At 38.6% G+C, this 13,312-nt stretch overlaps 1 protein-coding gene across 1 annotated transcript; it reads right to left on the bottom strand.

The window, feature by feature from the left end:
• Positions 1 to 6,816: 6,816 nt before the first annotated feature.
• On the bottom strand, positions 6,817 to 11,850 carry LOC307141289 (serine/threonine-protein kinase pim-2-like; the record flags this gene model as incomplete). The annotated part of the gene is made up of 8 exons (XM_079841348.1): positions 6,817 to 6,885; positions 7,118 to 7,206; positions 7,386 to 7,562; positions 7,789 to 8,167; positions 8,316 to 8,461; positions 10,037 to 10,252; positions 10,515 to 10,730; positions 11,508 to 11,850. The coding sequence occupies 8 exons, from the start codon at positions 11,848 to 11,850 to the stop codon at positions 6,817 to 6,819; spliced, it is 1,635 nt and encodes a 544-aa protein (XP_079697474.1).
• Positions 11,851 to 13,312: the final 1,462 nt, after the last annotated feature.

Raw genomic sequence — 13,312 nt, 5'->3', positions numbered from 1 at the left:
CCGGATTGCAGGTCCACTTTGTTCAGCCTTCCTAGGGACGGGGGTGCATTGCAGTGCGTTTAACATACAGCATGTTATATGCATAGTGTATGAGACAGTGGGGAACAGGTCGCATTTGCAGCAGATATATGCAGCCCATCATAAATCAAAGCACGAGACAGACGGGTTGGAGTAGAAGAACGGAAAATGTGACATAATGGACAATATTCGTCTGTATTTGCAATATACAAAGTAACAACATGCCACTTGGGGCCTTCTGTGCCAAATATGGCTGGGTCATCTTACCCCAAGAGTCTAATTTTATCTTTTTACTTCAAAATAAAAGCTATAACATTTACTCCACAAAACCAAAAACATTGTGTCCACAAATCCCTCATTAACAAATAGACACAAAAACTTTGATATTCAACATAATACAATGTCATATATCACTATTTACGATAGACACAAAATTTAGATCAAAACTGTTTTGACTGACTAGTAAGAGTAAGATGGATAATTTGTATGGACAAGCACCCAATCCTCGCCCCCAACCCCAGTGCCTCTTTTCTTGGTTTGGGCCACTGCCCCTCAAAATGTCTGTGCACGGCCCTGGATAGTACTGTAGTACCATTTAGCGACTTAGTAGCAATCTGCTTTTTTAATACAAGTAAAAGTGTTAAAAAATGTATAAGGGGGTATTACTGATGTATTTTATATTGTAGAATACTTCTGAATAAATCTGTAAAGTGTCACATTTGATGCTGAGGAGCGTAGAAGGGTATTTACTTATACAACCATTTCTGATCTCTTTCAGAGAGCAGTTACTGGCAGCTCTGCTCTCCTTCGAAGGCCAGCCTGCAGGGGGTGCTCAGCTCCAGCCCTGAACCGTCCGCTCGCCCCTAGCACCTGTGACGAACCTGTCTTTTCCGCCTGAAGCACCCTGTCTTCGATGCTCCGTACTCTTCCTCAATCCTCATCAACTTTCACGTTCCATTATTCTCAGCCCAGCGACCTTCTCCTGCTCAAACCTGGCCGAAAGCGGACAGACCATGCACACGGCCTGTGCTAGACTTCGCCAAAATGACAGGTATGCGTTGGCGCGTTCTTCAAAAATGAAGCGGTCTAAACCCTCGAGTGCACAGGGACGGAAAAAGAGAAAGGCAGACGATCAAAAGAAAGCCCAGGTAAGTCTTCTCATCTCAGCCATAAAGGTGTCAAACGAAATAAATTTACTTCGTATTATCGATATTATCAACTAATATTGGACGGCATTGGACGTTTCATTGCTGTCACTAAACTATCACTAGCTAGCTAGTTATCTACATATCACTATCAATCTCGCCTAGGGCAACCAAAGAGCTAGAGCCGGCCCTGACTACATCTAACAGGAATGTTTTTTTTCTGAGGAGGAAAAGGAGCCAGTCGACTGTACAGAAAAGGAGACATTACAAAATGTGACATCAAATAGCGTGTAAACTAGGGCTGGGTATTGACAGATTTTCTGAGATTTGATTTTCTGATTTGATTTGATTCATTTCCTGTTCACAAGCTCTTAATTCAGACCTTACAGAATTAACTTCAACTGCCAAATTGTTTTGTTTAAAAATATTACAACAGCTTGGCTTATGAATATTAATTAGGTGCTGTAACATATAGTAATCTTTATTAAAAAGTGGGTGCTAGCTAGTAGGGGTGGCACGGTTCACAAAACCCAAGGTTTTAGGGTCACGGTTTTCGGTTCTGTACGGTTCTTTTTTTTTTTTTTTATCGTTAACACTCCAGAAATTTACATCAGCATATGATATATAGCTTAATCATCCACAATTGTTATATCATGTAGAAGTTGTTTCCTAACTGGCTGTCTACTGAGTCCAACACATTGGTGTAACATTTTTCATGTTAATCATGTCAATTTTGATCAGAACAATGCACTGTGGCTTTAATTCAGCTGACCTGATTAACAAATTTCACCATGAAGTGTTCCGTGTGTTCAGCAAGGGTTCACCATATGACAACCAGCGCTGTGAAAAGAAACAAAAATACACGAAAACACAACACTGCCAGAAGTTTTCGCCCAAACTTCAAAGGCATGTTTAAATTATTAAAACTAGAAGCATATCTTAACTTTTAAATGTTACATTTATCATGTGAACTACTTATATACAACATGTTATATGCATGTGTGTATGAAACAGAGGGGAACACGGTCGCATTTGCATCAGATATATGCTGCCCATCATAAATCAAAGCATGAGACAGACAGGGGTCGGAGGAGAACACCGGAAAATGTGACAGAACGGACAATATTTGTCTGTATTTGCAATACACGAGCCGCGGTTCAGCTGCGCGAGACAGGGCACGCGCGGCTCCCGCTCTCCATACTCACAGTATCTGCCCTTCCTGCTATACGTCGCTGGCGCATCCTCCAACTCCGGGCAGCCTTCCTTATTTCTCCCACTTGCATTTCTACACATGACGTGACCTGCAGCACTACACTATTACTTTATTTTACTGTATGTCCACACACACACCTCTTATTTCGAGCGAAAAGGACACCCACTGTCTGAGGTAACATGCGGGCACAAGGATACATTGCGCATGCTTCGAAACCATGCGACGCACACGCTCCGAACCGAGACAAGCGAACCGAACGGTTCGGTTTTTTTTTCATGTACCGTGCCACCCCTACTAGCTAGCTATTAGTAGCTTATAGGGGTGGGCGATATGACCTTATATCACGATATGTGTAATTTTATATCACGATATAGTTATTTTTGTATTTTATTATAGGCCTATGAAAATGTTTTATACCATCCATCCATCCATCCATACATCGAATAATGCATGGGTCTTCACTGTGTAAATTAAATATACATTTATTCTTATTAAAGTTACAAAAGTGATTCAGTCAAGAGCAGTTATGAATTTTCTCTTTTTTTTAGCTTGTTTTCTTTTTTGACTGTTTATTTGCAAAGACATGGTCACTTTGACAAGGTATGTATTCAACTGTTCAGCTCTGCACCACCTGCTACCAGTGTTTAGGGTAACGCATTAAAAGTAACATGAGTTACGTAATCTGATTACTTTTTCAATAAACTAGTAAAGTAACGAATTACTTTTCAAATTTACAACAAAATATCTGAGTTACTTTTTCACATTTATTTGACTGACAGCTCTCCTGTCCCCATGTTGAGAAAAATCGAGAGTAAGTGGAGAGGCTTTGTGTGTAAACATGATGGTTATTGTAGTTCTAGACTCTCTCACTTGCACAATAAAGATTCAGTATTCCTCAAAATGAATAAAATCAGTCAAATACAAAATCAGAGTACTATGCAAACCTCCAATAATTAATGTATGCATTTAATCTACCTTTATTGACCAATGTTTTGCTGCTGACCTTTGATGATTCAGTTAAACCATGAGCAAAAATTACTAGATTACTTTACTGTTCATACGTGAATTTGAATTTTGAACTCAGCCTGAGGCTTATAGGGATAGTTCACCCAAAAATGAAAATTCTGTCATCGTGTACTCACCCTCAAGTTATTTCAAACCTGTATGAGTTTCTTTGTTCTGCTCAACACAAAAGAAGATATTTTGAAGAATGTTTGTAACCAAGCAGAGAGAGTAACCATTGACTACCATAGTATTTTTTTCCCTTTTTAAATTTTGGTATGAAGAGGTCTTTACATTTGCACAAAAATAGAACTCTTTTTGTTATAAAAAAAACCCCACACAAAAACAAGCCCAGCCCAGGTGAGAAAAAGTAACGCAAAAGTAACATAACACATTACTTTTCTTAAAAAGTAACTAAGTAACTCAATTAGTTACTTTTTAAGGAAGTAACACAATATTGTAATGCATAATTTTTCAAAGTAACTTTCCCCAACACTGCCTGCTACCTTACACTGGCAGGCCTCTGGAACCCTGCTGCCCTTGCACGAGGCGCGCAGGCATAGACGCCATTAATGAAGACATGGCGACTACTATCATATGCAGGTAGTCACAGACACTGACCCATCAACATTGTACATTCCAGAGTGAGTAGCTGAGACAGTCTGAAGGATGCAAATATTTCAAAAAGGTTTTATGTGTATCGGACGTCCTCTTAGAATTGATCATCAAATGGACAGAACGGAACCGGGGCGAACAGCTTCCCGCTTCTTTCTTTTCTCGTCTTTCCTCTCGACTTGTTTAGTAAGAATAGACTTTCTTGGATGACGGTTATAAATATCAGTGTTTTGTTCAGTTGAAATATAAAAGGGCAGTATGACATAGCAGTATTTACTCTGCAGACCTTTATACTTCCTGACGAAGGTCCATCTAATTCAACATAAGCCTTAAGAGGCCTGTTTTTTTTCTTCCTCTTAGTCAAAAGATTCCTCAAGGAAATTAATTGTGTACTGTAGCTGTTCTTTTTTTTTTTTCTTCTGCAGACTCTTTTTTTATCTGTACAATGCATTCCTCTAAAACTGAAATGTGTATACATCTATTAATGCACTGTATTTGGGACATTTAGAAAAAAACAATGAAAGCAACTACTGTATTCTGAAGGCACAATATTATACTGTATTGTACAGCGAGTATGTGTTCAAATAAGTTGTGCAAAGATGGTAGCTTGAAGGTTGGAGACAGGCTATTTCTGTCATTTAGAGATTTTTTTATTGTATGTGTGATAAATTCAGACTCAGTTTATGTAAAAAAATTAAGTTTATTTGAAATTACAGCGAGTTGACATACTGAGCAGTATGAGCTGTGTAAAACTGGAATAATTAACATGATAGCAAAATGATAGGACTTTTTCAAAATGCAAGATTTTGTTGCATTCTCCTTCATTTAAAATGAATCTTGCTGTTTATTTGCAAAATGGCAAAATTACATAAATGCAACTGAGTGAAAATATCCTCCTGGATGTTATAAAATGGAATGTCACATGCCTTTTGATGCTAAATTTCCCACTGAGGTACGTTGTATGGCATGCAAGTTGAAACACTTCGTTTAGTGGACGGTTTGTAAGTCTTTAAGTCTACAGTTTCAGTGATATCACATATTTTCAGTTCACATTGCGCTTTTTACAATACATATTGTTTCAAAGCAGCTTTACAGAAAATGCATGTTTCTATGTTACAATTAAGAGTAATCTGTTCTCAGAGGTGACTCTGTCAAAATAATGTCCATTTACCACAACTGTACAGTTAGAAGATAATACAGATCATGCGGTTAGCTAAATTTGGGTATTCATTTAAGCAGAAACAATGAGCACGTAAAAGCAATTACAGTTTTGTATGTCACATAGTATAACTCCTCTTTGAGACGTCACTTACCTCGTATTACTTACCTGGAGAAACTGATAAAATGAGTTACTTAACCTCTGTAGAACTGAAGCATAATCGGAATAGTTCATATTTACAGATTATTATATATTTTCCCAATAAAATAACACATTTTGTGCTTTTTTCACAAACATTATGGTTTAATGTGGCACACAGCTGTGGCATGAATCTGCAGCAGAGGAGCCTTTCTCAGGCATCATGTCAGGAACCGCTGGGAAGCTGTTCAACTGGGGCTGCTATGACAGAGCTGTGGGACCATAGCGGGTTCTGGGGTTGCAGCAGCAGGAACCTTCAGGCCTGGACAAAAAGCTTTGGGAGCGGCAGCTCTGAAAAGGTACCTTGTCAAATAACCTCTTTGGTGCCTGTGACTCGGACCTCTCTGACCTCAGAAGGATCAGCAGCTGTGTCAGGAAACTTGGTTACACTTTATTTCGATAGTCCACTTTAAACATTCTACTAACTATAAGTAACTTTGCAACTACATGTCATTAGAGTATTAGTTGACTGTCAGTAGACTGGTAGGTTATGGTTAGGTGTTAGGGTTCGGGTTAGTACAATACGTTGAATTGTAGTTGCCAAGTTACTTATAGTCAGTAGAATGTCTGTTGGGGGACCAACAAAATAAAGTTTTAGTAAATATTAAGCTACAGTCTACAAATACTCTAATGACAGTTAGTTGACATGTAGTTGCAAAGTTACTTATAGATAGTAGAATGTCTAAAGTGGACTATCAAAATAAAGTGTTACCGGAAACTTTATGGTGGCCTTCACAGTGATTTCTGGACCGGGCTGACTGGATCTTTGGGACCCATTTGCCCATGGCAGGATTCTTTGGAGCAACAGTGCGAGGGACTTCAGAGACGGTGACTGTGGCGTCCTGGGACTTTCAAGTCAGGAATCTCTGTGGGGCCTCAGAAGGTTCTGGAGCAGCAGTGACAGGAACCTGTATGGCCTTCACTGGCATTTCTGGAGCAGCCCTGACGGGATTTCTGTGCCCAAGGCGGCTGAGAAAGTGAGCTCTGTGGCCAAGGAGCAGGAACCTCTGAGGTGGCAGTGCAAGGAACTTGTGAGATGGCTTGACAAGGACCTCTGGAAAGCTGAGTGTGACTCCACTACTAAAAAACGCTAAAACTACTGCCTCAAGCCAAGGTGCCAGACGCAACCAAGGCCTGCCCACCCCGCAAGACGCTAAGGCTGGAGGGATGGAAAGGCTAACTTAACTAACTAAAACTAAACAAACTATTTACAATATGTCCACATCCCTAGGCGAGTAGTTCCGCAAGACGCTAAAACTACTGCCTCAAGCCAAGGCGCCAGGCGCAACCAAGGCCTGCCAGCCCTGCAAGACGCTAAGGCTGGAGGGATGGAAAGGCTAACTTAAACTAAACTAACTATTTACAATATGTCCACATCCCTAGGCGAGTAGTTCCGCAAGACGCTAAAACTACCGCCTCAAGCCAAGGCGCCAGGCGCAACCAAGGCCTGCCAGCCCCGCAAGGCGCTAAGGCTGGAGGGATGGAGTGGCCACCGATGTCAGCCCGCCAGACGCAAGGCTGACCCTCTTCATGATCTACAGGGGGACCTGAAACATATTTATAAATTGTACAAGTTAGACAAACACATTTCATAAGGTAAAAAAATACAACTTGTCATCTGTGTAGTGGATGAGGATTGACTATATGACAGTTGAAGCAGGTATTGAAAGGAAGCTAATGTCTATATTCAAATAATCAATCCCAACAAAAAACAATAAGAAAATGTCAATATATCTTTAAACTCATTTAACTTCTTAGACTCAATACCTTGAACCAGTCCTGGAAGAGCATCTCCTCCAGATGAAGCCTCTGCTCTGGCTCGCTCTTCAGGCAACCCCGAATAAAACGGCAGCATTCTGTGCAGAAAGATGGAGATATGTCTGATTATTACCTTCGACTTTAAACTTGTTGTCTAAGCTGTAAAACTGGGGGAAATTCCTGCATTATCCATAATAACATCTATAAAGCCACTGTTTTCTCTGTTTTGCATGTTTAAGAGTTCCATTGTCCTTCTTTGTTGTAATGAAACTCTCACCATCTGAGAAGCCCGGCTGGAACCAGACATTAGCATCCATCAAATTTATGTCGGTGCTGTCTGGAAAAAGGCTGGTGATCATAGTAAAAAGCAGCACCCCCAGCGACCACACCGTTGCCTGCTTCCCATGGTACTCGCCCTTCTCAAAGTACTCCGGAGGGCAGTACTGTTCTGTTCCTGGAGGAAAGAGTTTGTCACGTGTCAAAGTTTGCTTTACCACTGCATTTTTTTCTCACTTTACTCTGACTGAAATGGCATTTAATTTTTGTCAACAAAAATAATTTTATGCTGAGAATGTTGCATTGTGCATTGTTAATATCTCACTACGTCTCATCTGATTAAGACATGGTGTAACTGGACACTTGAGTTTAAGTCCCTAACTATAAGTTTGAAAGATACATACCAGAGTAGGTATCGTAGGACGAGTTTTTCAGGAGGTCCCCACAGCCGAAATCAATTAATTTGACCTCCAGGTTCTCTGTGTTGACCAGGAGGTTCGGCATCTTGATGTCCCGGTGGAAGACCCCCCGGGAACAGCAGACGGCAGCAGCCTCAATCACCTGCCACATTAAGTGACGTGCCAACTCCTCACTGAAGAGTCTGTCGTGAGACTCCCACAAACAGTGCATGTCCATGCAGGGCAACGGGCGCTCTAAGACCATGATGTACTCATCGGGATGGTCCTGCCAGTCCAGCTGCTCTATTATGTGGCGACAGCTGGGGCCTTGATTGGCCATAACTGTCAGGGCCACCTCAAGAGGAACTGGTCTGGGATGGTCAGGCTAGAAGACAGATAGTTTTCATGAAAATCAGATTGAAGTGGTTTCTCAAATGAGGATTTTGTCCAGTCTGTTCATCTATTGAAATAAAATGTTGTAAATTGCAAACAGTGACTAAGAGGAGATGACATAGACAGCTCAGTCTACTTACAAGGCTGATGTATGGCGTGTTCTTAGTCTTTGCTGTGAATTTCACAGCCACCCGAAGGCCATCCTTGCAACGGGTCCCTTCATACACCGTGCCAAATCCTCCTTTCCCCATTTTCTTGCCGATGGCGTATTTCCAGCAAATGTGGTCTGTTAAAAAAGAATTATAGTTATTTTTATTTTTGTATTGTTTAATAAAGCAGTGTGCTACAGTGTGGCATATTTATTCTAACTGGGGTTAAAAATATGTTAACATTGTTTCTAATTCTCATATAATTAATATATTTTTAATCACATATTAATTGAGAAATATATAGAATGTTTGTACTTTAAAAAAATTAATTTACAGGAAAGTCAAATTCCCCCTTAGGGCAAATGAGGGCAAAATTTTTCTTAATCTGAGCGGTACAAGACTCAGCTACTTTTCCTAAATTTGCCCCCTGAACACACACAAATAAAATTGACTCAATTCTACAATGTTAATAGCTTGAAAAAAAAAAAAAAACCTCCTTAATCCCTTCTTCGTGGACAAAAATGGGCACCAATAGGAATGAATGGGAAAAATAAAAAAAATCCAATGCAGATCGTACATACACACAAATAAAGGAGTGAGCCCATTCTCAATGTGGCAAACACATCCACAAAAGCATTGCATTGAAAGCCATTGAATGAGCCTATAACAGAGTGAATTTTTTTTTTTTTTTTTTTTTGTAAATAAAAACAGTCACTCACACATACACAAACAAAGGTATTAAAAGAGCCAATAACTGGGCTTTTTTTTTTTTTTAAAGTGCCAATCAGCCACTGCAAAACACACACACACACACACACACACACACACACACTTCAAAGTCAGAATAAAGTCCTGCTGCAAGATTTGTTGACACTTCCAAACAAAACGTGTTGAACATTGTTTATTTTTATATGTTTGATACCATTTACTTGTATAGAGATTTTGTTAGGTTTATTGTTTATTCTTACCTGTTTGGTGCTTTTTTGAGTTATTGAAGTTTGATGTTTTTTCTTAGAAATAAATGATTTTGCATTTTCTTTATAGCATGGTCATATTTGTCTGTAAGCATATTTTGGCATCTTTGTATAGTCTCACCCAACACAAATGGTTCTTAAAACATTCTATAATTATAACTTGTGATAAAATCTAAAACTTAAGAGGTTGAGGTTGTTAAAACATTTGTTTACTGAGTTCAGCCCATATGCGGCCATTGAGTTCTATTGCCATCTAGTGGCTTTTGATATTTTAGCTTTTTAAAATATTTGTATACCATCATGTGTCACCAAAGCCACCACATTATTAGGTTTTGCCTCTTGACTTACTGGAATGATTTTTTTTACTGAAGTAATGAAATAATAAATATAACATAAAAAATAAGCATATTTTACATTAAAAAATATGGTACTTTTTAAGAGGTAAATAAATAAATTAATACCCCAAAAATCACATAAAAGGCATAAATTGATAGAATGTATTTTATCGAAGATGGTGACATAACATTTTTTTTTTTTTTAAATGTGGGATGTGGGAGACCTTCATGGCCAAATTTGTCCACGAAGGCGGGATTTCTTGGGGGTTAAAATGACGAAACAAAAAATAAATAAAAGAAATGTTACAGCTGCATTATTTAAACTTAAACTTTCGTTTATACATATACACCTTAAATAATATATTTGTGCGTGTTTTATTTTGGGTTATGACAGTAAACTCACCCTCGATGGTCAAGATCTCATCACAGTCCAGCTGTCTCTGCAGATGTGGTGAAATCTCACCCACTGACAGACTGGCTGAACTGCCCTGATCTTGAAGCAGGACGTCCTCCACTTGCTGGTCCTCGGCAGTAGCAGGGGAGACTTCAGGACTACTGGAAGGAGGTTCCTGATGATCATTGTCCTCAGTACAGGTGATATCCTGTAGAGAAGTCTGATCTAAAGAGAGGAATATCAACCAAAAGCTTGTTTTAATCAAATAATATCAATACATTTTTTTTTTTTTTTTTAATGTGGGAAACCTTCATGGCCAAATTTGTCCACAAAGGTGGGATTTTTTTGGGGTTAAGATGACGAAACAAAAAATAAATAAATAAATGTTACAGCTGCATTATTTAAAACTTAAACTTTCGTTTATACATATACACCTTAAATAATATATTTGTGCGTGTTTTATTTTGGGTTATGACAGTAAACTCACCCTCGATGGTCATGATCTCATCACAGTTCAGCTGTCTCTGCAGATGTGGTGAAATCTCACCCACTGACAGACTGGCTGAACTGCCCTGATCTTGAAGCAGGACGTCCTCCACTTGCTGGTCCTCGGCAGTAGCAGGGGAGACTTCAGGACTACTGGAAGGAGGTTCCTGATGATCATTGTCCTCAGTACAGATGATATCCTGTAGAGAAGTCTGATCTAAAGAGAGGAATATCAACCAAAAGCTTGTTTTAATCAAATAATATCAATAAAATATTGCAATGCATACACATATTAATTCTTCATTATGGGGAAATTTGGTTACATGACATCTTGAAAGATTTGTCTTCCAACTATGTTTCATCTATTTATCACATGTCTTGGAAAATAAGTCATTGATCAGCATTTTTTATGTATGATTGCAATGAGACATTTATATTGTGTATAAATTATTAAAGGTTAACTAAACCCAAAAACATTTTTTTTTTTATCTGTAATACTGGGGCTTTATTAATGCTGTTCATTGATTCGAGGAAATGTTTTAACATTTGAGTATAAAGTGTTTTAATTCTATAAAATATGGTGTTAAACCGGCAAAGTGCTGCCCTCTTAAGGTTGAACGGTGGCTACTGCAGTTGAATTTTCCTATTCCGCGCAAGTGGTTGCCGTGGTAACGGACAACAAAAACGTAACGTGTTGGCCTTGGTGACGACGTATATAGTATAACTTATTTGAGGAAATCCGTTTATAATAGGCTTTTAGGTCTGAACTTATTGATTCAGTTATGAAAATACATCGTATATCAGATATCTGATCTATTTTTAGTGGCATTCAGTGTAAGGATTTGACTGTTCATAGATTATGTCAGTTCTCTTGCGCTGCTGCTTCACTGGCATCGTCGGCATCGGGAGCATTTTTCAAAAATTGCCAGTGGGTTAAGCTCTTTTAGTTACCCTTTAAGAGACTTTTTGATGTTTTGCTTGTCATTTAGCCTACCATCAGTACAGCTCCTGGATGGGGGTTCTTCAGTGTCCTCTTCCACCTCACCCTGCTCCACATGCTCATCCTGAGCTTTGGTGGATTCGGGGCGAGACAAACAAAAGAAAGAGGCAAAAAACTTTCTAATCCTCCTCTTTTTCTTTTTCTGCTTCTTCTTCTTTGTCTTCTCCTCCCCTCTCTCCTGCCCGCCTCCCTCACCGATACCCATAGGCGTCTCGTCGGGACGAGGATGGTGCTCCGCCTTGTGGTCGGTGGGTGTCAGTGGTGTACTGAGATTTACCCAGTGCACACACTCACCTCCTCCCTCCGCTTTCTCTTTACGAGATAGTCGCTGTCCCATAATCAACACGATAAATCGCTATCAACAACTGCAAACACACCGTAAACACTGTTAATAACACAACTCCTTACTCGCTACAAAGTGAGCTGGTGAATTTCACGCCTTATATAGTCCCGCGTCAACGTTCTATTTCCTCTATGATGTATGTTATAAGGGCTCAGCAGAAGATTCACAAAAATTCAAGGAATGTCTAATGATGCCAGTGATATTTGTGTGTGTTTGTAAAATATGAAGGTATTAAAATCGCATTCAAACGTATAACACATACAGTAGTGGCCAATAGCCTAGTTATGTCCGGTCTAGGAAAATTAAAAAAACAAATATAGGCCTATAGCCTCCGAACATCACATTTTAAAATTTCATATTTTTTCATATATTGTTTCACCGTTTGTATTTATTAATCTTTGTGTGTTTCAAAAAGTATAATAGTTCAATATTACTGCATAAATTAATATTTTATTATTGTTGTTATTGTTGTTAGGCATAATAGCCTCTTATTATTACAGATTTCATTTTAAACATTTAATAGAGCACAACTTTGAATGTAGGCCTAATTCTTTTTTATTCTTTTTTTTATATATATAGCTAGAAAGCATAAGACGTGTTTCATTTGTGCAGTGGCTCCCAAAATATTTGTCCACATTTAAATCGGATGTAGACACTCAATAGAAAACTTATGTGATCTTGACTTTACACATTCACTAGCTGGTTAAAAGTAAATGCAATAATGAATGGCTCAGAGAAGTGGAGTTAGTTTCTAGGAAAAATTAGAATCTTTTTGAGGATAATGCACTGACTTATTTTGAGTGTGGCTGAACTGTCCAAATACTTTTTGAGGCCACCGAATGACATGTAAAACACAAAAATTGACTCTTGTGTGAATGTATTCCACAATGTATTTACCCAAAAGCCATTACAAAAATATAATGATAGCCTATTTGGAATTATGCTTTGCAATCATATCGGTGGTCTCCCCTCAACCACCACCAGTGTTAGTTATTGTCCTTTTATGTTTTAGTATTTGAAACCAACATATGAAACCACTACTAAAGAAAATAATTTGTCTTATTGAATTTTTTGTCTCAAAGTCGAGATATTGCCCTTGTGACATCTTTAATAGCCTAGAACTAGACTCATTTTGGTTTTGCCAAATAATTCATATTTAAAGGGTTAGTTCGCCCAAAAATGAAAATAATGTCATTTATTAGCTACTCACCCTCATGCCATTCCACACCCGTAAGATAAATTAAGATATTTTGTTGAAGGCTCAGTGAGGCCTGCATAACCAGCAATGAAATTTCCTCTCTCAAGATCCATTCATTTACTAAAAACATATTTAAATCAGTTCATGTGAGTACAGTGGTTTAATATTAATATTATAAAGCGACGATAATATTTTTGGTGCGCCTAAATAACGACTTATATGATGGCTGATTTCAAAACACTGCTTCATGAAGCTTCG

Source organism: Gobio gobio (assembly GCF_949357685.1).
Source record: "Gobio gobio genome assembly, chromosome: 17".
NCBI lineage: Eukaryota > Metazoa > Chordata > Actinopteri > Cypriniformes > Gobionidae > Gobio > Gobio gobio.
Note: the sequence above shows the minus strand (reverse complement) of the source record. Positions and strands in the feature narration are given on the sequence as shown.